Consider the following 26,733-nt stretch of genomic DNA (forward strand, 5'->3'; position numbering starts at 1 on the left):
CACTAATCCCTCATTAGCACTGGAGTACCACAGATACAGTCTGCTAAGAGATATGCTCATTTCAGTGAGGGAAATAACATCTTTGGTAGCTTGTTACCAGATGCCTGCACATGCACCTGTGCTAATGCAGAATTTTGTCTTAACCACACTGTGGTAGAAGAGGAGGGTCACAGAAACATGAAGGGTAAGGGGAACTTAATGTGACAGAGGGTCCAGCCCTGGAGAGTGAGCACATGAGAGCAGAGCAGGGGTTGCAGCATGGGAACAGCCATGGGAAGGAATAGTTTAAAGCCCAACCTGTTGAGTTTTGGCTCTGCATAGCAGGCTGGGTCCCGTCTCCGCCTGGATGAGCGCCCTGACACTTCCTCCAAGCTGGAGGAAGAGAGAGTCCTGGCATTGGTCAAGTCCTGTAGTGGCCTGATCTCTGCAAAGGTAGACATTCATACATGAGTTGATCAAAGTTTTTCCAAATCATTTCCAGATATCCTAAGAAATACAGCTGCCAAATAGAGAAGGGCTGCATTATCAGGTTTCTCTAAACACTGCACAATCCCGAATCCAATCATTCCCTCTAAACTCAGCAGACCGATTTTGTCCAAAAATCCCAGACCTGCTTCTCAAAAGTCAGCTCATGAATCGAATTAGGTTCCTCACTGAAAAAATACAGGTCACGAATACTGCTAGTATCATTGGGCCCTGGTGTAGTAGAAAAATGATACTAAAATGCTAGATGATGGTTCTAATGCCCAGGAGCTTACAGTCTAGAAGAGAAAGCAAGCTTATGGCACCCAAACAACCTATGAGACTTCCAGCAAGACACAGGACCCTGCCAGTATTTACTGCAGCTTTCAAAGTGAAGTCAGCCAAGATGGGGAGGGCAGGAGAACAAAATTCCTCCCTTTCTACAAAGTACAGCCCACTCTAGCTATAACAGGCCTGTTTGTCAACAGCTACAGGAAGGAAAAAAACCCACAAAACAACTCTCTTTACAGAGTATCCAGTAACAGCAAGCTCCCAAAAAGCCTCAGCTTAACTCTTATATTACCAGCAAAGGGATATACCCTCCAAATCTTTTAAACAAACCAAAAAAACACCACCAAGAGAATTTAGGTAGCTCCCAATGAATTTCCATTGAAGATACCACCTAGAGGGTATAAAGTCTGAATCCTTGCAGCACTAACCATTCTGGACCAAAAACCTGCCATTTTCATCATATTCTGTGCCCCAATAACACTGACCCTAGTAGGCAGGGTCAGCATCAAATTATACTTTTCAACTGCTTGAGTAATTGATTTTCTCAATTGAAATGCATGCCCTGTAGATAACAAGAGGGGTAAAAAGGGACTTGCAGCACATACTCCTAGTCTTTTTCCCAATATACACACAGGAACAAGTGACCAGAAATTCCTACAGGAATGCTGATAAACTAGAAGCAGATGCAGCCACAGAAATGACTGGCTAGCACAAGTGGAAGTATAAATGGTGTATTGGACACTGATCTTTAACTCTGAAAAAAGAGAGGTGAGGAAGAAAGTTATAAGCACTTGCTGCATGGATTTTTGGCACTCATCTCCAAACACAGGTCCCCACCCCAGCTTACCACCTACCAGGTTCCTGTGAAGATGAGCTCTGAGAACTTGACTGGTTTCTTTCCCCAGGTATTTCCTCTGCAGTCTTTTCTTTAAATATCAGGGAGCTTTCCAGCCAAACAGAGGATTTCCCTGACATTCTGTTGCCCTCGGTACTTAAACTCTTGGAAACTGGTACATCTGTAAGCCTGGAGCTGACAGGCAAAGCTGCAGAACAGGTGACAGAGGAGGATTCAAGACTGTGTGAAAGGTCCATAAGATTATTTGTAAGTGATATCTCAGCTATCTGCTCCTCCAGGAAGGCATCTGGCTCAGACAGCAGATCTGTAATGCAGGAAAACTTCCCCGTCAGGACAGTTTGCTTGGATGCAAGTTCTGCTGAACTTCCAATGAGTGCCTTGGCACCATCACTTTGACTGGCCAGGGAATCAGTCTCTGGAGGTCTAGAGGTGTTCCTCTTCCTCTGAGGCTTCGGTTTGGGATAGGCCTCTTTTTTTGAAGCATCCATGTTGTCAACTTTAGCTTGCCCCGTTTCTTGAAGGCCTCCTGTCTGTTTTTTATTGCTCTGAGCAGCTACCATCCTCTGAACTCTGGGGATTTTGCTAGCTTTGCTCCCAGGAATAGACCGGGGAGGTACAATTTCACCCCCTTCAAATTCTGTCTGGACACAACCCAAATTTCCTGCAAGATCCAAAGGACAGACAACGTAAGTTTTCCTGCTACATTTAAGATTACCTGGTGAAGCCTTTGTGCTCTCCTTAGCTACTCCTTGAACATCTATACATGGCCCAAAAACATCAACTTCATTTCTCTGATCACTACAGCTGCTTTTCCTGACAGTCTTCTTCCTGCTTGTCCGGCTTCTTTTAGGCTGTTCTTCAGCTTTGGCCTCTGGTATTTTCACACTGGTTGGCAGATTCTCCTCCTCAGAGTCATCTCTTTGCCTGATTACTCTAGTTTTTCTGTTGCTTTTCTGTCTGATGCTCTTTGTGCTCACACTTGAGTCCTCTTGCAAAGCACAGGCACTTGAGGTCTCTTTCCTCAAGAAAAGTGAATTTTGTAGACTGGAATCATCTGAGGGAACTTCATGACTTGAAAAGGTATGAACTGGGCTTTTTGACAAGCTTTCCGTACTTTGGATCTCAAAGATATCTTCCTTCTTAACCTGTTGCAGTAAGTCACCACTTCCCAGACTTTGCAGCTGTGCTGGATTTACCACGTATGTTCTTCTGACATCTCTGACTTCATCAGGAGAGCAGGAATGTTGCTGCACACCACAGCCTCTGTTCTTCCTGTTGAAAGCCCCCACACAAGCCTTCTGCCTCATCTCAGAAACTTCCAGCTCACTAGAACATGTTGCAACTTTTGGCTGAAGAAGCTTCTTTGCATTTTGAGCACTCTCTTCACCTTGAGGTAGATCAGGACTACTTTCTGCATTGTTTTTAATTGCATTTTTTCTCTTTTTTCCTGTGCTTGCTTTTTTAGCAGTGGTTTTCTCACCAGTTTTACAATTACCTTTGCTTTTAACCTTTACAGGAACAAACTCAGGGACTTGGCTATAGCTGGGGTCCATTTCAACACCACACCCATTTTCTTTAGCCTGTGGCTGATCACAGGAAATTTCTTTACCCAAAGATGTTGTGTCAGGAATAACAGTGGTTTGAGTAGGTGAAACCAGAGACCTGGGAGATTTCAGCTGTGGCTGTGTGTTGTTCTTGCTGGAGCTGCTGCTGTCCTTTGTGATACTCCACCGAGCTGCCTGAGTGGAACTGGCCTGTGGGAAGATATCCACACCAGAAGATGGAGTGCTTGTTGCAAACAGGGTGGAACGCTTTCTCCTCTGAGTAACATGCCCTTGTGAGAGACGATCAAAGAAATGTTTTACCATCTCATCACCCTCATAGGAAAGAGGGTGACTTTCCAAGGCAAGCGCTGGCAAATTGTTGGGATTTTGTTGGGGGGTGCTCCTCAAGGCCTCTGTTGGAAAGACAAAATTCATTCCTAAGATGGAGAAATGCAGCAGTCAAATGCCAGCTTTCCCTATACCACTAAAAGCCACACCCCACACACTGCCACAAATCCAGAGCATAGAAAAAGCATGATTTTGTCTCTACAGGGACTCCCCAAACTTACTCTGTAACAGAATTGCTTAGCTGGCTCCCCTAAGAACAGAAAGGCAGCCCAAAGCAAGATCCCTTAACCAGCCTTAATTTTTAGGAATGCTCACTATCTGTATGAGAGTTGTTATTTATATAGCAAATCCACAAGAACAGAAGATGTGCATCTAGTCAGATTCTGCACCTTCAGACATTTCTGAAAATTCTGTGTAAGCTCAGTGCCTATTACTCAGAAAGCCTAATGGGTGACCTTGAGCTATTGCAAACATGCCAAATATCCCCACCAAGACATCCCATTCTGGGATATATGTAATTCTAGTGATATTGCTGTCACTGAAGCAGGCAGTTCCTAACAGTCATTAAGAACTGCTGGAGTGATGGTTAGGAGCTAACTGGAGCTATGGCACTGCACTCATTCATTTCTGAACACAGACACACGAAGTCATACCAGAAGAACAGCAGAAGATGCAAATTTACCTCTAAAGATGTGAGAGTCAAGAAAAGCCTCTTGTGCTTCCATTGCTTCAGTCAGCTTCTTCCCATTCTCTTCCTGGTGGGACTGAGGCCTCTTAGCAGGCTGTGGTGTCAAAGTGTCTTTGGAGGCAACAGCCACAATTTCCAGGGGCTCATTAGAAGCAGGTCTCTGAAGATCTAATGAGGATGTCTGTACTGCTGTGGAACTGCCACCTTGCTGTCCTGCATCACACAGCTGGGAAACGGGCACCCTCATTGGCATCCCTGCAGCCCTGGTGAGAAGGAATAATAGCAACGGAGCATGTTCCATACCTGTGGCAGGCCCCAGAATCCAGCAGAATAGCTACAGCTTTCACCTCTATCAAGAGTTGCTGAAAGACATTTCTGAAGGCTTCAAGCACTGAAGAACACACACTGCCCAGCCAGGACAGATTTCCCATTTCCGTGCAAGCACTACTCATAAGGAAAGCACACCACTACAGACACAGAAGCAGGAGAAGAAATACACTGAGGCAAGAAGGAAGTAAGGCCTTTCAGCGCACAGGCTGCAACCACAGGTTCACCTTGCTGTGGAACACCAACACGGCTGCTTGGAGATATGTGTGTGGGCAGCTCCAAGGGCTCCCCTATATTCAAAGGGGAGACTAGACAGAGGAGAAACAGAACTTCAAATATATTTTAAGAGATCCTGCTCTGACCTTCTTTCCAAAACACAAGTTTACACTATACAAGCAGATGACTATTGAGCATTTACATGTAACAAACATCAAAGTAGCCATCTATGGCACTCACTTACTCAAGGAAATCTTGCAGTGCTCACCAGCTACAAAGGAAAAACTACCTAAAAGCAGTGCTCTTTCAAAGGAGGGAGAAGGACCAGTTTATGCATAGACTTGGCATTAGGACAAATAAGACAAGGAGTGGCAGCAGAAAGAGACAGAGTAAAGGAAAACATCAAGCAGAAGTGGGTTACACAAGTCTTATGAGGAGCGGCTGAGGGAGCTGGGGTTGTTTAGCCTGGAGAAGAGGAGGCTGAGGGGAGACCTTATCGCTCTCTACAACTACCTGAAAGGGGGTTGCAGAGAGGTGGGTGTTGGTCTCTTCTCCCAAGTGACTAGTGACAGGACAAGAGGAAATGGCCTCAAGTTGTGCCAGGGGAGGTTCAGGCTAGATATTAGGAAAAAGTTCTTTACTGAGAGAGTAGTGAAACATTGAAATAGGCTGCCCAGGGAGGTGGTAGAGTCACCCTCCCTGGAGGTATTCAAGGAGCATGTGGATGTGGCATTGTGGGATGTAGCTTGATGGACATGGTGCTGTGTGGTGTTGGGTGGGTTGGTTTTTGGTGTGTTGTGGCTTGTTGTTGTTGTGTGGTGGTTGGTTGTTTTTTTTTTCCCCCCCCCCCCCAGGTTGGACTTTATGATCTTACAGGTCTTTTCCAACCGTAGTGATTCTGTGACATCTCATGTAAAACAGACAACTGGGCACACACGTAAAACACAAGAGGAAGTTTAGCATATAGAAATTCCAGACAAGCTTGGTGATATCCGACATTTTAAGGCCCACCTCACGAGCTGACCGTCTGCAATATCATCAGCCCAGCTATCTTCAGTCATGCTGCTCTTCCGGCCATTGGACAAGGATGCAGAACTTGTATGGAACTGGAAAGCAGAGAAATAGAAGAGTGGTTTCAAGCTCTTGCAATTCCCTGTGCACCTCCTGCACAGAAACAGCAGAAGCTCAGTTTCACCCTGGAAAGTATGTCAAATACTGCCGGTGACCGTCTCCCATTTAAAATTGCACAAATTGTGGAATAAATTGCCGCAGAGTCAGATTCTGTCTCCACAGGCTTAAGGATGAAGTTAAACTAGTTCAGATAATCGGAGACTAGGAAGCAGGAATATTTTCCCACCCACGAGACAGGACATATCAAAAGTGTCCTATTCACTATCTCAAGTTGTCATAGCAACACTTAAAAAAAGAAACTGAAAACAAGTCACAACCTGTTGTAGCAGAAGAGCCTACTGGCCAATACAGCCAGTGACTGAGAAGAAGGCAGTTCCTCCCTACAGAAGAAGTTACCCTGGAAATCATTAACACCAAGCTAAAAACAAGGATGCAGCCAGCACAATTCAAGAAAGCAAAGAAAAACAGTTGAAGCATCAAACACTGAAGTGAGCAGGCAACACAAAGCAAAAGACAGACAAACACAGCCCCCTTCCCAGAGCAGTGTGTTCACGTTTCCCACGGTTTACCTCAGACAGCCGGGCCATCTTAACTACAGCCATAAGGTTTTCAAGTTCTTTCAAGGTGTTATTCTATATTGAGGTAATAAAGAGAGAAACCAGAAAGACATTAAATCAAAACATTTATTCCAACAAGGATGCTGATAGACAGAGCAAGGCATGTTCTGGTGAGAACACAGCTTGGCAGAAGAGTAAGCAAGTGAATGGTGACATTTTTCATATGCAGAGAGTACAGACAGTCAGTGACAGCTCACTCCTCCCAAGGTTGAGATGCTAGCGCTGCATACCTTGCCCACCGCCCCTCTCCATGCCAGCCACACTGTTAGTGCCATACCAAGAAGGAGAGCTTGTGCCGCAGCACAGCATTCTGGAAGTGACACTGCTCCACCTCCTTCTGTAAGATGGTCTTCTCCTGGGTGAGCCGCTGTGCATTGGCTTTCTCTGCATTGAGGGCCAGGGCCAGTGCTTTATTGTTGTGCTTTAGGGAGACTTTAATAGTGGAGGAGTTGTCTGTAAGTGATAGAGAAGTATGGCACATAATCAGCATCCAAGGTCTCATCCATGCCTCTTCCCTCATCATACTTCTTCCACTTCCCAGAATAGCCTCCCTCAGGCCCACATCTCGACAACTCAATAGCTCCCACACAAAGTCAGCAGTATAATTCCTTCCAGCACAGAAGTCTCCAGAGAACAGCAGGAAAAACTTTCCATAATAACTTGCAACACTTCAGACAGACAGCTTCTCCATCCTCAGTGGGTCATGCTCAGTCAGCAAGCTACTGCTTCAATTCTTAACAAATGATGGTGTGGTTCAGGTGCTGAGTTTAGAAAGATTTTGAACAAATCACCTATAGCTCTGAGTCCTCATCTCCATCCAAAAAGAGGGAGAAAAAACTACTTTCCTCTGTAGTAGCCCTTGAGCAGATTTAGATCCATATTTCCCAATTTCAAAACAAATAAATAAAAGTAACAGAAATATCTAACTTTTTTCAAGATAGTCCAAATTATCTCATGCACTATCATTGCATTATTTCCCCCATAAAAACACACACAGTTGGGCTAACTTCTGCACAGGATTGCATATACACTAAAATACTTTCCACACCTCTTATTTTTGCTGTTTGGACCCTGACGACTCGGTTACCCAGACACAGCTGTCTAATGCCATCCGAGATGCTGTTGAGCAGCCTGTGATGCCCCCAGCTGCTGCTCCAAAGGTTCTGTGTTAAACCTGCCAGTCACAGATACCTCAAATACCTTTGGGCATCTCAGGTGGCACTTGACATTCATTTGCAGGGTACTGAATTCACTAGAAACCCACAGGCAGAGAAGCAGCTGTTAAACATAAGCTCTGGGCAAGAGACTGCTGCCCACGGCCACAGCCAAAGGCACAGTTTTAAGCTGACATAGCTGCCAACCTCTGCACACGCTGCAAGGCAAAATGCACTCACTAATGATTTTCGTTTTGATTTTTGATGCAAGCGAGGCATTCAGCTTCGCAGTCCTCAAGGCACCGTTTTTCTTCTCCCGCATCCGCTCTCTTACACCACTCAGGCTGAAGAAGGATGTTTCGGAAGCCTCCTGAGATGCCATTGCTGGAGAGAGTGACATCGAGGAGCGTTAACAGCCGTAGTCTTTCCTTCAGCAAGTACTTACCGGCCAAGACCTACACTCTTCCCGGGAAGCGTACCTGCGGCCTCGCCCCCCGCCCCGCTGCTGCGCTGACCCCCGCGGGGAGGAACGAAGCTGCAGGGTCGACCGCAGGCACACCACACCTCACCTCGCCCCGAGCGGCTCCCGGGCACGACGGCCGCCACGGGCCGTTAGAGCCCCGCCACCGCCTCCCTTGCGCCAGCGGCTCCTCAGCGCTCGCGGGGAGCGGGGCGAGCGGACCCCCCACCTCACCTGCGCGCGGGGCAGCAACCTCGGCACCCTCCAGCGCGGCGAGCCCAGCGGAACGGTGGGCGGCTGCTCCTTGCCCCAGCCAGAGAAGGAGAGAAGCGGGGAGAGGAGGCCTGGCCCGCCGAGAGACTTTTGAATACAACCGGGACGGCGGGCAGCCCGCCCCTCGCCCCGCCCCGCCCCGCCCCGCCCCGCGGGAGGGCGGCGCGAGGAGCGGCCGTTTACTGCTCCTCCGCCGGGGAGAGTAGGGGCGAGCAACTGCCGGTTGCGGCGGAGGGGGACGTTACTTCCCCTGTCTCTCAGGGCGCGTGCGGGCCTGCGCATGCGCAGAGCCCACAGCACCCGCGGTTTCCCGTCAGGCCGCGCCGCCCTGTTGGGCGGGGCCGGGCTGCCGCCGCTGCGGGGGAGCTCTCCGCCCTCAGGGGGAAAGGGGACCCCACAATGCCGCCTTCTCAGCCGCCGCGGCCCCGCCGCCCTTCTGGCTGGAAGAGCCAGACTTTGAGGCCGTGCTCGTGAGGCGCGGCGCGTGCCCCGGGCATGCAGAGCTAAAACTCTCCCCATCCGCCTCAGGAAAGCTCGAGGGTTGTTCTGAAGGACAAACATCACCCAAAAGTTAGGGTTTGCTCGTCCGCAGAATTCAGCACCTGGCTTGCAGCCTTCACCTGCGAAAACGTGACGTTTTACAGCCTATTAAAAGGAATTTTTTTTCTTAAGTAGTTTACATTTCAGTCCAAGTTAATGCATTGCTTTCCAGACGACTTTGAATTTGTCCTCAAGAAGTTGACATTGCATGTGCAGATGCGACGATGTTAAATATTTTAAGGAAATGAAGCGGGAAATGAAGATGTTAAATATGTTAAGGAAAAAGCAGCCAAATAGTTTGCAGAACAGCAGTTTGCAGTGGAGGTGCAGAGGGAATTTGCGATACAAACAAGGCTGGTAAAAATGCTTCTGCCTGCTGCCACAGGCATGTGAATGGTAGCCCTTTGCAAGAGTCCTAAATCCTACTCCTATTACTGTTTTATGTGGTACTTGTTAATATGTGAGATGATGAGCATTAAATCATGTGAATTATTAAATAAATTTATTTAATAATTAACAAAAAAAACTTAATTAAGTAGCAGATTGACAAAACATCCTCCGTACTAGCCCTGAAAATCAGACCTGCAGTGGGTAACAATGCTGCAGACACGCAGACCTGCCTGTTGCTTTATCTCTTGCTCTGGGGAAACTGTGGCTGGCATTAAATGTGCTATGGTGTGGGGAAAAGACTTAAGTATCCTTCTCTAATACGTATTCTGTGCTCTGTGCATGACAAATTCCACAGTTCGAGGGGTCTAAACTTTCTCTTACTGTTTACTAAGTTACTTTATTAACTTTATTAAGAACACTGGTTAGCAAATTAAATTAAGAGCGGACAGCTTACAACCAGAGGCCTTTTCCCACGGAGCCCTGTTTAAACAGTGGAAATCTTTGCCAGATGATATTGCAGATGTCAGTTACTCAGGTTTCAAAAACTGATTGGACAAGTTTGTGGAAGTAAAAAACAAGCAAGGGCTATTAACTGCCAAGACAACACATTTTGCTCAAGAAGGTCCTGAGCTGTAAATCTGAGGACACTGAGAAAGTTTGATGCCTACTGGCACTGCTCTTCCATCTCTTCCCCAGGCATCCCCTCTTGGCTGCTATTTTTTTCCCCAGGAAGAGCACAAAGAGTGCCACCTGTGCTCCCTGCCTTGCAATGATACAGAGGCATTTCTTGCTTTTGGGAAAATAGCAGGGGTCAGTTTACCTCAGGGCTGGGGACCAGCCTCATTTCAGAAAAGTCACTTTGTTCATCACCCTTGCCACATAATAGAAGAAGAGTTGGGTTAGCAGGACTTTGGGCCAGTCCTGGCATGGCTGTGTTCACTTTGTGAAGGTCACTTCTCACACTTGCCTGGTCATACCAGCAGATAAGCCCTGGGTAGGTGCAACTGGAGGAAAGACAGGCAGCAGATATGTGTTTCTCAAAGCAGAGCAAACAAGCAGCAGCTCTACTGGACACATGGGGTTGCCATGATGCCTGTTAGGCGGATACCCTCAGAAATCAAATGCAACTTGATTACAAGCCCCGCAGCTGGAGTGAGAGGTGGGGAAGTGCTAAGCTTGGTGGTCCTTTTGCCATAGAATTAATGAGAATGGCCATAAGCATCTAATGCTGCTAGGAGGGGCTATTCCCAAACTCCAGCCCTCCCTCAGTGGCTGCCCACCTGGCTTTCCACTGCTATAGCAAAGACATGATAGGTGGCAGAACCATGTCTGCCACCTTTACCTCTTGCATCTGCCTAGACACACATGCCTAAAGCTTGGGCTTTGGAAAGAGAGCGGTGAAATGAAATACGGAAGAGAAAGCACAGTACAAATTCTGTAAATACCAAGTAGGCTTTTTCCTGGAAAACATCTCATGATAATATATTTGCTTTTATGTTTTCTTAGGCCATCATAAAGAGAGACAACATTATGTTAATGTCTCATAAACCCATTCCTATTGCTTACTAGGTAATCAGTTAATAACATGAGAAGTACAAGGGGGATGGCTCATTCCATTCAGAACTACAGCCTGCAAACCTTCCTAATCTACAAAATCCAATAGCCTCTCACTGACTTGTTAGTCATCATGATGCATTGGCTACCATCAGTAATCCTATGCAAAATGTGCCCTGCATGCATTGGAAGGACCACAGCATGATTTAGTAAGTCGTGTTGGGATTTCTTGGCTGTTAGAATTTCTCCTACTACTGTAAGCAAAAACATAATATTGGTGAAAGAACAAGTAGCAGGATCCTTGCTATATGCCATAAACACAATGCAAATGGAACCCCAGATGGGCTTTTGGGAGGTATCAGGTCTAGTTTTTCACCGTTCCATACAGTGGAATGCTGGAACAGTGAAAGCTGGTAGCTTCTTTTACAAGCAATTAGATCCATCTGAAAACCCACTGAATAGTCTCTGCCTCCCTTGTTAGCAATCTTCTATGTTTCCAGTTAGCCACTCAGCAGTGAAACTCAATGCCTAGAAGTGTAAAAGGATCATTTAGCTTGAAACTGATAACCCAACCTGAAGGTGCAGGTTTAACCTCTTCTCTGTGTTGTTTTGTTTTTTTTTTTCTTTTAATTTCTCTCAGCTCAGCAGCATTGTTTCTAAGCAACAGGAGAAAGCTGCAGTACTGCGTGAAGCCATAGCCTAATTTCCCTGGCACACAAACTGAGTGGCAGAGGCAAGAAAGGAAAAGCAACATCAAGAGGGAATTCCTCCTCATAAATACCTGAAATCAAAGAGGCTCCAAACCCAGATCCTGAGGCCTATTCCAAGAGTTGGTACAGGTAGCGTGTGATTTCTTGTGTACATGTATGAGAGAGAGAATAGGGGAACAATATCCAGTAACACAGAGAGCTTACTAGGTATGTCATTACTTTGTGTATTATGGAGCAGAGGAGTGAAGCATGCACTTTGATTTTACAATAAATTGGTGGGCCAGGTGCTGGCTGCTCTCTTTGCTGTGTCCTGTCAGGCCAGCTGTTACCTCACCTCTTCCAGCCTGTCCTCTTCCCAGTCCATTCCTTTTTTGTACCACATAGATCTGATTAATATACACACAGTGGGGAGAGCAAGCCATGTGCTAAGAAACTCAGAAGTGGCAGCAGGTCAACAGATGGCATTATATGAGAGAATATACATCACTGTGGTGGGGATGCAAGCAACCTGCAAGCTGACACTCAAGATTGATGCTCATCTTAAATGGACTCATTCTGCCCATTTCCCATTACCAAACTCCTTACCCTCGCTTTCAGTACTGTGCGTGTTGTCTTCTTTCTTGACTAGATTTTTCTCAACTTCTGTTGCAATCCTACCTGGGAAATTATTTTGGCCAGATTTTTGTAGGGGGTCTCCAAGTGTCTCACACTCTTTATCTGTGATTCAGATTTGCTCACTGACAGAGATACTTGGGAGATGCACTTTTCTCTCTCCTAGATCCCATTGAGCTTATGTTACAGTGACAGCTAGAGTATGGAAAGAAAACACCTGAAGAAAGAGATTGAAAAACTACTGTAAGTAGTAACTGCCTACAACTGCCTGCATTGCATTTGAGATGGACTTGTTTTCATTGCAAAGAGTTGTATGACCTAGCTGGATGACAACTGTAAAACCTTAGTCTTCTCTTGCTCGAAAGTATAAACAGACTTCCTTTGAGATGCTCTTAGTTTTCTTACATGCAGGCTGCAGTGTGAGACCTGACTGCGTATGTGACAGTAGAGATGTCACAGCCCCGAACTTGCTCTGTGTCAGTGGGAGTGACCAGGGAGGTGCAGAGTTCCTCCCTTGCCATGCAGCAGCGTCTTGTGCTCTTGGATGCAGGAATTGTCTGCTGGGCACTCCTAGAGGATGTAAGCAGTGTCGCCTCTATTCCATACAAGTCCTGTGCCCATCTTCGCTAGGACTGCTTGCACGGATTGGTAGTCCTTAGTCTGAGGAAAGTTTGCAGAATCAGGCCTCCCTTGAATGAGAAGAACACGTACCAGTGAAGCATCTCTTTCAGTCTCTTGGCTGTACAGTGAAATGCTTCTGTGAGTCCCCAGACTTTAAATACTTTATTCATATTTGTACCTCTTCCAATATTTTTGAGCCTTTGGGGAAGACAGCAGTGTGCTTTGAGGGAAGCTAAGATTAGCAGTGATGCAGAAAACTAACAGCTTTCCTACTTAGAAGGTGTCTGTGAGAAATCCTGCAGCAGATTCCTAGCCCTGAATCATAGCAAATTTAGCCCTGGTCTTGCACTAGCTTTAGAGTCATCTATTACATTTCTTATGCACTGGATTGCTTAGAACCAGTTATAATTTGGAGGGGTTTTTTTGCTTTAAGGGGAGATTATGTTGGCATCAGACTATGAGAAAAAGAATTTGATCCAAGAGGACAAAGGCAGCCCACCTTTCTAGATGACATGGTAATCACCAGACTTCTTACTTCCTATCCTCTTTAACTGCAGCGCTACAGAGAACTCTGAAGGATAGCTGTTTGGTACAGCTCAATAACCTGTTCCTACAATGATCAATAAAAGCCCATTACTGAAATGAGTATCTAAAGAGATTGGCTGTGAATAGCATCCAGGTGTAATGTATCCAAGATAATTCAAGGTTTTGCTGATTTTTCAGCAAGACGAAGCTCATCCACAGAGGACATTTGATAAAGCTCAAGTCAACTAACCAAAGGGAATTCTTCACAAACTAAAGCTGTCTGTGCATAACAAAACATATTTCAGCTAAGCTGCGAAAGTCTTCCTGGGTGTGTTTAAAACCCCTCAAATCTCAGTAAGTGTCTTACAACTGGTGAGCTACCGTGTGTAGTTGAGAAGTACTGGGCTCCAGCTCACATTTCCCTGCATTTCTCTGGTCTTTCTGTCATCCCTCAGTCAAGCAATTACAGTAAAACAAAACATACAAGGTTCTTCTGTCTTTCAAGGTCCATTACAGCTTAGCCTTCAGTGTCGCTTTGCTGTGGCTAAGTGGCTTGGATGCTCAGACTGCACTGAGAGAGAAAATGTGAGTATTGCAAAGCTGAGGCCCTGCTGTTGCAGTGGGTTACAGCAGTGTGAAAATAGAGTAAAAACAGCTGTCAATCGAAACCAGGACTACTTTTTGCATTTGTAACACCAGGCTAATAATCTTCTTGTTCAAAACACGATACAGGAATTTTGCAGCTTGAAACAGATACATGCATCCCAATCGAATTAAGAGGGAAGCTATGATACTATCTTTATATGCTGGAATATTAATGGTAAGAGGGCAAGAATATCTTGCAATGTCTTTTGCTCTATGGCACCTATTTAGAAACACTCTCTGTACCGTGGATGGTTTTGTTCCTTGAAAGCACAGTATACAGACAGTGCAAATATTACAAATCTGTCTCATTTTTATCAGGTAGCCATTAAGTTTTGCTCAGCCTTAGAAAACAAAATAGGCAGTTTCAGTAGGTGGCCCTATGCATGTGTATATGTTACTTATCTTGTCTCACCCAAGTGCAAAATGGTGAGCAACTTTCAGGACCAGATCTCAATAGATTTGTACTCGCAGTATGAAACAATACTAGGAGTTCACATAAAAGCTGTTTCAGAGACCAAAGGAAGGGGATATGAGCTAGATTTCATACATTAACTTTAAAGAATACTACTTTGAGAGCTGAACCTCTCTCTTTACCTGTCTTCACAGAACAGCATTCCTATTGAAGAGATATTTGAGCTTTACAGCATGAGGCCCTCAGCAACACATTGGCAGAGCTCTGCAAATGTGAGAGATTTGTGTTTTTTTCAGCATCTCTAATAGAGGTCTGAGTGAAGATGTCTCTTACCCACAGTGGCCTGGTCCAGCATGTAGTGCATTGGGCTGGCATTCTGGGAATGTGATCCACACATGGATTATTTCTCTTCTCGCTCAGAGTAAACACTGTTGAACTATTCCCTTCCCACATATGCCATTATGGCTTAGAGCCTTGTGGGTGGCCTTTCAGCATCATAATGAGGCATGAAGCCTCCATGTGCAGTTGTAGTTATCCATGGGGTACTTCATCCCTGCTGCTAGTCTTGAGGGCATGTGTCTGTCAAAGCTGCAGAGTACAGCACATTTCTTAATTGCTTGCAGATCGTATTGTGCGGGGGTCTATTATTGTAGCTACTGCTCATTCCAGCTCTCCCACACTAATAAAGGAAGGGACTTCATTCTCTGGAAAGCAATCACTACTGTTGGACCAGCAGTAGTTGGGGATATGTGGATGATAGTTGGCAACATCCTACAATAAACTCTCATGTGTCTCCTTGTTACAGCAGAATAGAAGCATTCAGGTAGAATTCAAGACCACAGGCTAGGTACAACAGTGTGAATTTTATCTGAAGTTAGAACTTTCCTTTGAGATTGTCATCTCTCTGCCAAAGGGGGAATTTGTCTGTGCCCAGTCTTCTTCCCCAGTCCACTCAGGTTTCAAACCAGAAATCATCAGGGGACAATACCTAACCTTTGCTAGCTCTTTGCTTGCACTGCTTGGCCTCACCAAGGAGCCAAAGTTGCTTTGCTGGGCAGTATACCCTGTAAGCAGTTGTATAAACAAGTGAAACTCTCCTTGCACAGCCCACCTCTTTGCTACAGTTTTTCTGCCCTCCTCTTTTGTATGGACTCTGCAGATCCTTCGTGGTCTCCTTGACTCATTGTTATTCCCTTGTAAGCTGATAAATCTTCCAGCTAAGAAAGTGTGCTGTAGGTCTGAGAGATAAGGCATTCATCAGAGGAACCAAAGATGTGAAATGTGGCTAGAGACCTTTAACCCTGCAAGACAGAGACTTCCTTCCATACCTCCATGGGTTTTTTTGTAAGCTACTGTATACTGCTTAGCAGAGTGTGCCAACACTGCAGGTCTTAATCTGGGGTCATGTTTAGGCAGGTTCGTACAGTAAGTGCTATGTTCACAGAAGCCAACTCTCAGAAGGGCACTCTGACTCTTGCATTGGCATTACATGACACTGTTCAAGGAGACTGAGTATGTACATCTAGGCATCCTTCCTGCATCACAGTAAAGGATCAGAGATGGCACCTGTCAGAGAGCCTTAAATTCTCCCCTTATTGCAGTGTGAAAAAGAGGAGAATAAGCAAACAGCGCTAAGCCAATTTTTACTTGCAGTGCATTGCAGTCCTATGGAAGGTGGACAGACAGATTAAACAGAACAAACCAGCAACTCTGTGACTGCAAAGTCATCTGTTTTACCTGTGCACCTGCAGGGAAAAGATGCTCTAGAGTCTGAAAGTATCCTTGTCCCAAATCATACAATAGTAACAGAAAACTTGCATAAGGTTTTACAATTCAATTATTGCAGAGATAAGAAGTAACATTACCCTGACTTGCAGATTAGATTAGACTATCTGACTTTGGGCAAGTCATTTAATCTCTGTCCTAGTCAATCTGTGGCACAGTCTGGGCCACTATTTGCGGTTAAAAAGCCTCCAAAGAGAAGGAGGCTATGTTTCCTTAGGCACAGTGCTCTGACAACATGGCCTGCTGTCAGCCCATACACCAGAGTTGTTTGGGTGTAGTTAGCTCTCAAGACAGGCAGCAGAGTGTGTGCCTCCTGCTTCCCTTCATCTGAGATTCTAAAAGTGTATTTACATAACCAAAGGAATCCAATACTGTTTAAGACCTTCTTTGGGAATGAATCCTCCATGTGGAATGATCCATCAGGTCTTAGGGAGCTTGTAAGACCTGAGCAGTTTTAGATGTCAGGACAACTTGTGCATCCCCAGTTCAAATACCTTTCTATTTATATTTGGCATAAATTGCAGGATTTACTGCTTTCATGCAAGTTCACACATGGGTGCTGTGTTAGGTGTACACAGCAGAGTTCAGGCAGCAAGAGCTGCAGTGGTGACCTATATGGAAGGAGACCATGAACAGCCCTGTGCCAGTCAACTCAGAAGCCCATGTAAGCAGGCAACCACAAGCCAAAACTTTAGCCAGAGGAGCACATGGCATCTCTACTCAAACATATTTAAGAAAGAGCAGCAGCTACTAGGGAAGGAGACATGAGGACACATGTAAGGAGACGTGCAGGGTGACTTAAGAGAGACATGCACTTGAAAGGAGGCATCCCCTCCACACCATGGCCTGCAGGGATAAAAGCACAGAGGAAAAGCAAGTAGTACAGAGAAATGCCAGACAGAAACTATTCGCACACGAGCCCAACCTCCTTTGCCACCCATCACCTCACAGAAGGAATTGGGACAGACTGAATGTAACCATGAAAAACCAAGGCAAGTCGAGACTAGGCATAGGAGGAAAGGTGCTTACTATACTTAACTTCTAGAGTTTGACCTCTTGGTGCTTCCCTCATTACACCACCACTGGGATCAGAAACCTCTAGCAGCATAAGGGCTACTTCTAAAATCCCTGCTCCATCTTTTTAGTCTAAAAAGTCACCTGTTGCATGCTAGAATATTTGAATTATGTGCTCCTGGGTTTAGAGATTTATGAAGGCTTTTTATTGGCGTGCCTCTTTCTGGCTTAAATGCCTGGCTGACCATAGACTTCATGGTTCCTTTCTGGCCCACACACTGGCATGGGACTTTGCCAACCCAAGCAAACAAAATGCTAGTGCAGGGAAAGCACAGACACATAAAAGCTCTTTGTCTTCAGTAGCTGACCTTCAGGGAGATGGTTTTGTTCTTCAAAGGGCAGAAGCGGCTTGTTGGGCTCTATTGTGCTGTCCCTCTGTTGGATCTCTGCTGAAAATTATCTCCAGGCTACCAGAAAAAGAAACTGCATATTTGGTCCATCCTAAACTGGATACAGCAGGCAAATGTAAGTGAGCAACCAGATGGATACCAAAAAAAAAAAAGCCTTCAGTAGACAAAAAGGAGATACTTACTCCAGCTTTACTGATCAGTTCTTATCTTGGCCTTGCAGAGATTTCACCAGTTAAACTCTTCAATCCTATCCTGCCCTGACACTAATACCTACACTTAGCCCCAGTCTTAAAGCAGTATCCCATTCCCAAACATATTTAAAAGGCTTTCAGCATTGCTAGCATCACACACCTTGCAGAATCTACCCCAAACTTTTTGACATCTTCTGCTCTTTAGGTCTGAGAGAATCCACCAAAGAAGAGGTACCAGTTCAGTGGTACCAGTGACTCCTAGCTTTGGCCATAGCAATGGTAAGCTATTGGTCCCTTCTCCCACCAGCCTACTGCCTAGACTGGTGTGCTATGAGCAATAAAGTGGAAGGAATCTCCCACTGCATAAAAGCATAATGCATTTGGATTCTATAATATCTGTGCCTTTCAAAAAATATGTTACATTTTAAACTCAAGTTGTTTGCCCCTTTTACTTTTGCCCCATTAGTAATAGCAAACTAGCTCCAGCCTTCCATCTTTGAACACAGCAAAAAGCTGAACTATGCACCTCCTCCTCTACCTTACAGTGCACCAGGGAGAGGCAAGAAAAGGGCAGTCCAACTACTCACAACCACACTAGGATGTAACCAGAAGCTCCTGGGCCTTTGGCATAGTGCTTAACAGAGAAGCATTCCCACCAATGTGCTCTAATTACTATTAATATGGAGTGGGGAAGGAGGCTGTGCAGGTCTGAGGAGATATAGCCTGCTTCACAAGGGCCTTGCCTGTCTTCAGAGCAAGTTTCTCTAGCAGCATATAAGACATGGAAGAGTAATTGCCCTTTAAAAAAATAGGGGAGGTATCATAATTTTTAATTCATGACTCAAGTCTCAAGAAAGCATTCTGTATGGCCCAGCTATTTAGTGAAAGACCATTTGTGCTGGAATATGTAAATTTTATTTTCAGTAACAGACTTTATTGATGTTCCCCAAGCAACCATTAAAAATTGCTGTGGAATTGTAATCAGACTATAATAGATGATTCATGTGTAATTCACAGTGTTTCTGGTGCACTTTTTTTTTTAACCTGTTATGCTTAGCTATAATATTAATCACAGACTGCCACCTGGTGTCCAGAAAGGGCTAGAGCTACACTCCAGCTCACAGTTACATGCATCAGAACAGCCTTGGCCATAACCTCTCTTAGCTGAATTTTCCCATGTCAAGAACTAGAAATGCCACTAGATACTATGTAGGGGCATTTCACAACATGTTAGTTCAAGGAGGGATCTTCCCTCTGCTCCTGGGATAAGCAGGTGGATCATCTCTCCCTCCTTTTGCTGTGAACATTACACTGTGTATTTTTACTGTTATGATCCCCATGGGCAGGAATCCTTTTCTCTAGGAATTTCCAAACCCAGGATATTTTTAGAAATCTCCATTTTGAGTGCACACCATACACTGCAGAGGAGTGACATTTTCTTGGCAGTTTTCCAGCTACTCATGCTGTTTCCCGTGGTGTTTTGGTTTCAGGTTTTTTGTTGGGGGGTAGTGGTTTTTTAGTTTTGATTTATATTCTGATGTTATGCAAGCAGAGACAAAGAAAGAACAGAAACAGTCTTTCTGTTCATCTCATGTTACTGTGCATTTGCCTAGATCCTGTCCCTAGTGGACTCAGTGATACTTCCTTGATGGTCATGATGTAGCAAAGTTACAACTTTTTCTGAAGAGGAAGATAAACCATTGTTATCAGGATCTCCAATTTCTATTTCAGCCAACGACACTGCTTAATTTTAATAATGGGCTTAAGATCATTCCCACTGTATGAGAAAGGAACGGAAATGCTTTGCTGAGTTTGGAAACTAAGGATAATTCATTTTGCAAAGCCCTAATTAGTTTAAGAGGTTAAATCTACTGTTCTCATTAACAGTAACTCTTGGAGCACAGCTTATGCCTCCTCAAGAGTCCTAGACTCAAAGAGCTAGAATCCAGGCCATCTCAGAATTCAATTTCTGTGGATCTCAGGTTTGGTTTTCTTTTCTTTCCCCACCCCCTGTTTCCCGTCAAAGTAAAATGGTGGAGATTCTTGTTATCCCCCATCACTTTTGAAGCCTTGGCTTAGATATCCTTGAAAACCAAGCACTAGCTTTACCAAGGTATATAGATACTTAGGGAGCCTAAGTTACATCTTAGTGGGATTTAGGATCCACAAGACTTCTGATTCATGAGAAGGGACGTCCTAGCCTGAGATGGATGTAATGGTTGCTATCCCAACTGCCTGCCTGCTGCTTCTCAGAGTTTCCTACCCCATTGTCCAGACATTTAAGGAGCCGCCATGTGAACGCCGAGCAGCCACAGGCTGCCCGCCAGGATGTTTTGGCAGACCACAATCCCCATGCTGCACCAGTACATACAGGGCTATAAAATGCAGTAGTTCAGCTACTGTGTGCACAACTGAAATGTCTGGGCAGCGGAGATGAGCGCTTCAAGAAGCTGGGTGGGCCAAGCAGCCAGGACAAAAACCGCTGGCAAAGTTGTGCTCATTTATCCATCAGGACCTCTGAAGCACTTATCTTACTTTCAGCTGACCACAAAAGAGTATGCCCATTTGGCTTGGCACATGATTTCTGCAGACATACTAATCTATGAATTGTCCTTCCAGGACCACTGGATTCAACCTTTCAAGCTCTCCCTGCATCCATTTGCCATGCTGACTGCCCCTGAAGCTGCAGAGTATGCCTGGAAGAAAAGTGAGCACATTTCACCCCAACTCCCACAAGGCCAGGGCAGGGGGACATGGGGCAGCAGCACCTGGCCCAGCGGAGCCACCGAGTTACAGCCTCCTGAGCTCCAACAGCTGCACGTGGAGAGGGTAGTGTAAACCTTGGTCTGTGCCTATTCTCTTGCAGGGTGGGAGGTAGAGGTGTTTTCTCATTGTAGTCTGGAAGTAGTGTTTAGCTCAGGGTCCTCAGCTAAAAGGATGGTGGATCTCATAGGATCAGCCATCGTGTCTCACAATCACTTGGTCTTAAGCTTAGGCTGTTACGAGGACTTTCGCAAAGGTCAGTTACGCTACTGGCCAGTGAAAGAGCCACCCCCCCACACCTCCCACCCTGCTGCTTCTTTGAGTGAAGCAAAGGAGAGTAACTCCAGGAGGATTGGAACCCCTTACCTCCAACCATGTATTGCAACTGATCCCATGCAGTAGGTCTGTAAACCAGCCTGGTGGCCCCCTGTAAGCCCAAGATGATGCGAGACCCTTTCTTCCCTCCCAAGGCATCAAGTACTGGAGAGCAGCAGCGCATCAAAAGACTAACCCTTGTCCAGCAAGGAGAGCTAAGAACAGCAAGCAACTGGATTTACTCACCAGAGGAAAGCAACAGGTTGACAAAGTAGGTCTGAAGAATTCACACCAGCCAGTAAAACTGTTTTTGCAACACTACCACTGAATGTCAGAGCTAGAGCGGCACCTCAAGCCACCCAGAACCCACAAAGCCTTTTTTGTCTGCCCTGCTCAGCACTCTTTAGCACGAGAAGTTTCATAGTAGCACTAATTTATAATATAGTGTCAATGCAAAATTGGACTTTCACAGTAACTGTATCATACCTTGGCAGAAGGTGTCACTCATGAGCTGGAAAGTCAGTTCCAGTAATACTCAACATACACATGCAAGTCACTCTTCTGGCTAATATCCCTGCAAAACACATTCACTATCACTTTTAGGTTAAAAAACAGTTGAAGACTATTTTTAAAAAACTGAACAAAAACCTGACTCCATAAAGAACCCGGTAACATCCAATTAGCCTAGCATGTACATGAATTAGGCTCTGCTTTTCTATTTGTCCATGATTTGCTAAAGCCTATTGTTTGCTGCAGCTCCACTGAGCAGGAGAGCTAAGAAAACATTCGTTGTAGTAGCAGCAGGGCTGGATTTCATCGAGTAGAGGGGCTCCCCCCACAGCCTCGAGTTCAATGTGCATCACATGTCACACAGCAGGAGGGAAGCTGATCTGCCATGCAGTCCCCATCTCTCCTGATGGATTCAACCCTGCATGCTGTGCTTGCGCTTATTAACATTTGCATCCTGCAGGGAGCTACAGAAGCAAAACAAGGAATCTCTCCAGAGAAGTCTGGAACAGATTCAAAAGCAAGGAAAGCAAAGGAAGTAAAGAGATAACAAAGACCCAGACTTCATGTACCTCACTTAGCTGTAGGTGAGCTAACTGATGTCTTCTACCTTAGCTTTGGTAATGCATTTGTGACTTGTGGTTTGGGGGTTTTCTTTTGGTTTTTAAAATCTCAGCAGTCATTCCTTCCTTCCCACCCCTCATGTCTTGTACCCAAGACTCTGACATTCCCTCCTCTTCCCTTAGCCACCTCTCTCCTGTTTCCCTGATGGTGTGTTGGGACCTTACATTTTCCCAGTGCATCCCTACTGCTTCTCAACCCATCATGCTACTTTTACAGAGCTGAAGAGGGCTTGCAGCACTTCAGAGGCAGGGAGTACACACTTCCTTGTCCACAGTGCTGTGCAACTCCCATACGTGATCTGGAGTGGGGCAGGAATGAGCTTTCCTGCATGTGACATGACACTTGTGCCTCTCTGGATGATCCCATTTTCTTCAGCTCTCCCCTTTAACCATCCTACTTTCTTATTTCTTTAAAGGACTCAGCTAAAGAAAAAGCCTCTCCCTGCAGTGCCAATGTAGCACAGAAGCCTAACTGTCTCTAATGGTTTGCCTCTGTTATGTCCATGCTGTGCTGCCCAAGAAAACTCCACATTTCCTAGATGGGCTGTCACAACCCTCATCCTTGTATTAACACTACCTTTGGATAAGAGTTGGGTGCACATGGTTCTCCTTCCACATCCCTCTCTTCCTCTGGCTGGAAGCCTGGACACACAGCATGAGGTTTTTCTATAGGACTCTTTCTACTTAATTCCATAGAAGTTTCAGGGCTCAGTGGGGTTGTAGAAGTGTTCACTGCTGAGAGGTGCATTTAACACTAACTCCATTACAGCTCTTTACATATAAAAACTATAGAAATGAAGATTTCTAGGTACTTCTAGCCACGGGAGAGACATCCATCCAAAGTATGGTCACATATTGTACAGCTGCATTAACCCATACCTTGGAGATGGTCCTGTAGTCTAATGCAAAATATCTGCTAAAGGAAAAATCAATAAACATTTGTGAAGCAAAACCGTTTTTCTTCTTCTGCCTGCTGATTCTCAGTCACTGAGCCTATTTATGGAAATGCCAAAAGACAACACTATGCAAGAAAGCTTGGGAATGGTTAAACTTAATCAGGGATTCAAATGGTCTTTTAGAAGTCGTCATGGACTCAGCTTACTTTTAACTCAACAGGTTCACAGCTTTTTTTTTTTTTTAACATAACTTATCACAAATTTCCTGTTAAAATCAGTCTAAATTAAAATGTAGTTGCTCTAAACACCTGTCCTTTCAATCCTGAGCTGTCCATGGGGAAAGACCTAACCACAGCTTGGTACATTCAAAAATTACAGATTAACTGGTGAGTCTTTGTGCTGATATTGATGGGGCTTCTTGGCCATACCATGCATCCCCCCCCTCCACTTTCCTTTCAAGCCATGTGAGCCAAAATTCAAGGCCTAAGGGAGTCGGATGAGAAGGCTAGAAGGGACTTAAGATCAACAGCAACATCACCCTCCCTTACACAGGAACCTTTTAGCCACGAATTTCTGCAGCATCAGCTGTTTTGGCCTGGTTAGTTCGCTCCACTCCGTGGGAAGCAGGATTGCTGGAATGCACTATCCAATCCCATTTAGCAGTTTCTACCTGTTCTCTATGGCCTGTGTTCACTGCTGAGACAGGCCTGCCCTGTCACATTAAGCACAGGCACATTCCTGGAGCTCAGAGAATCCATCAGCTTCTAAACAGAGGCTTCTGTTCTTGCAGACAAATTCAGTAGAGCAGTAGGCACCAGCCAGTGCCAGGACCTGAGCAAATTTCATTCCAACTCAAACAGCATCAGTCTGACCCCTTAAAAGCCAAAGCAGAGAGAAATTGTACTTTGAAATGAGGTCATTACAAGAGGGGAGGAGGGGATGTTGCTGCTGAGCATGTGAGTAGGAGAACAATAGCAAGGGGGTGGTTAAGATTAAACAGCTAGAGAGAGATTAGCATCTCATGACTGATTTTTGTTCAGTGACCTGCAATAAAATAAACAATAAGACTTTAACAAATAGGTGATTAACCGTGTTATTCCAGTGCTGTCTTTGCTATTAGAGTACTGCCATGGTCTTCACTTGCTGTTGGCTAATACTTCCTGGTTTTTACAGATAAGGCTGCTAGAGTTAAGAGGAGTAAGCAACAGAAATCTTGATATGCTAATAAGCATAAAAGCAGTGTTTCGTTTTCAGAGTGCAAGTACCTGCCCCTTCACTACTCCCTCCCCTGTTGGCTGGCTGGTATCTGATTGTCTACACACAAAAATCAAGCCCAGCAGATCAGGTGGTTTGCTGTTCATGTGTTCACATTTTCAAACAGCCAGAATCAGGGAGCTGAAACATGCTTGTAGATGTGTGCACATTGGGTAAATGATAGCCTTCTGCTGCCTTGACTGAAATTTCCTTCTTTCCTGAGCTACATTGTCTCCTGAACAAAAAAAAGGCTTTGCTGTGACCAGACCAGATCTGCCAGGTACTTGCACGCAGGTATCCCCACTGCCAGTGCTAAACACATAGTCCATTTATATGAAGCAAGTATGTGGTGTGGTTGCCAAAGACATCCAGGGCCAGACTTCATGGCCTTTCATGGGGACTTCCATTAATATCTGTTGTTCAAAGAACTCGTGTCCAATCCACGCAGCAATAACTGTTTCTCTACATCATTCATCATCCCAAAGAGGTACCCACCAGTTTGCCATATAGTTGGACGTGATCTTAAGGGTCTTTTCTAACCTAAATGATCCTATGATTCTGTACACAAGGAATTACCCTTTGAAATGGAGTCAAATGTGACATTAAAGCACTGTGACAACTTTGCACTAACTTTCTGTATTATTTCTTGCATGCTCACACTGCCTGTTGCCAGTTCCACTGAGTCCAGGTCAGCAACTCAGCCAGCCAGCAGACAAAAATCAAGCCCTGAACAGTGTACTTACAGTAGTAGCAACAATACATTAAGTCAAGTACAACAGTCAAGCGAACATCATGACAAGGAAATCCATCAGGATGAAGGCAGGTGCTCTGAGGTAACCCAGAAAGCTTGGAAGAATAGGGCTGAACATACTAAAGAGCACAGGAGGGTATCTTACCTGTTTGGAAATGGTGAGTGCACATTAGCCCCTGTCATTTAATAAGGATGCAGTTAAAACCAACATCAATTAAGTGGTTTGTGATGGAAAGAGGTGAAGGTGGAGGTTTCATATTCCCCCTATCCATTTCCCCAGAAGACACTCTTGTCTTTCTCTTTCCTTTCTTGCTCCAGCACTGAAAACCCTTTTCTTTGGTCTGAAACCTTGTAAACAAAGCTGCACTCCACTAAGTCTTGCAAACCTTGCCCTGCTCTCCCTCCTTACAGCCACAAACACTCATTTGTTCCACTGGATGTGAAGACTATGTAGTTGCAAATAGAGCTCTTTTACATAAATTAGATCTATAAAGGTGTTCATCTGCATGCCAAGTTAACTGATGAATCATGTTGACAAGGTCTTTACATGCTTGAATGAGTTTCCCCAAATACATAAAATTATAAATCTGGTTTTGGAGTGCAGTAGTTTCTTTTGATCTGAAGCCTCACCTACTGGTGGTATAGGACATTTGTATAACCAGCTTTGTATATTCCATGAAGCAGTTTGTTTTTAAGAGTCTAAGATTTAGGTGCAAGAAAATGATAATCAGAATAGAAAAGTCAAGGTTTGTTCCAGCCCTACACCAAACAAGAAAAAAAACAACAGAGGAAAAGTTCCGGAACAGAGGAATACAGTTTTCCATAACCTACTAGCTGTGCTTTAGTGTTAAAGCACTCTGCTTTAGCATTAAACAACAATCCTTCCTGGTTCCAGGTAGAGAGCAACCCAAGTTTAATGCAGCTTGCTCCCTTTGAATTTTTAAAACAGACTTTAAAAGGGAAAAAATTGAACCAACTGACCCAAACTGATATACAATGTCAGCCAGTAATTCAGATACACTGATAAACATCTAATAAGAACCATTTGATTTCAAACTTTCAGTCTTCAGGGATGCAGCAGTCAACCATACACCAGGAAGGGAATGAAACTTTTAATCACTATTTCCTCATAACATGTCTGTGTTAAAATCTGTACACAATAGGAAGGATTAGTAGGCAAAAGCTAACACCACCACGTGAGATGGAGGCTTTTCCTGTTTCCAGGATAAAGCGGGTGACAAAGTATTGAAATTGAAGCAAAGTTCATCTGCTCTCACAAAAGAAAAGATTACCATGGGACAAACCTAGGCAAGAGGTAATCGACACAGAGTGGGGAAGGAGAGGAACAGACCTGCACCAGAAACTGCTCAGGTCCACTGAGTTCAATAGCTTTCAGGCAAAGGAGGTTCTGTAAAGAACCTTTCTTATACACACATCCTCCATTGGGTCAAGTGCACCCACCACATGAAACTGTTGATACCAGCCAAAAGTGTAGTCCACCCCACAGTTACAGAATAATTCACTTGCACACAGCGTCAGCAAATGCAGCCCAAAACCCAGAAAAATGAGAGTCCCACATGGTAAATGCAATAAATGCCACAACTACAATAAAGACAAAACATGAGGTCTCCCCGCAGCTTAGAATGGGCCATTTTGTGTTACTTTTTGCAGATGCAGCATTAGGACTATGGTATATAAAAGCAACCACAGTGTCTGTTCAACAGCTCTCAGCTTTCACCTCAGCAAACTGCCAAAAATAGGAAAGGTAAGTGGAAGCCCCAGTATGCCAGTACCCTGCTCTGACACAGACAGTGGGATAGACTATTAGTCTTTGCAAATGTTTATTTT

The 26,733-nt window shown here is 44.9% G+C and overlaps 2 protein-coding genes across 2 annotated transcripts; one reads left to right on the top strand and one right to left on the bottom strand.

Annotated features, from left to right (window-relative positions):
* Positions 1 to 4,230: 4,230 nt before the first annotated feature.
* On the bottom strand, positions 4,231 to 8,383 carry SGO2 (shugoshin 2). The gene is given in 7 exon segments (XM_059820568.1): positions 4,231 to 4,277; positions 4,280 to 4,452; positions 5,744 to 5,838; positions 6,433 to 6,495; positions 6,758 to 6,933; positions 7,875 to 8,018; positions 8,329 to 8,383. Coding segments are annotated over 6 exon segments (696 nt in total). The 5' UTR covers positions 8,017 to 8,018; positions 8,329 to 8,383.
* A 3,992-nt stretch (positions 8,384 to 12,375) lies between these two features.
* Positions 12,376 to 21,911, top strand: C8H2orf80 (chromosome 8 C2orf80 homolog). Its single transcript, XM_059820569.1, is given in 8 exon segments — positions 12,376 to 12,416; positions 13,228 to 13,309; positions 13,825 to 13,904; positions 14,052 to 14,139; positions 14,571 to 14,648; positions 20,396 to 20,483; positions 21,010 to 21,125; positions 21,825 to 21,911. Coding segments are annotated over 8 exon segments (660 nt in total).
* Positions 21,912 to 26,733: the final 4,822 nt, after the last annotated feature.

The sequence above is a fragment of the Gavia stellata genome, chromosome 8, assembly GCF_030936135.1.
Source record: "Gavia stellata isolate bGavSte3 chromosome 8, bGavSte3.hap2, whole genome shotgun sequence".
Taxonomy (NCBI): domain Eukaryota; kingdom Metazoa; phylum Chordata; class Aves; order Gaviiformes; family Gaviidae; genus Gavia; species Gavia stellata.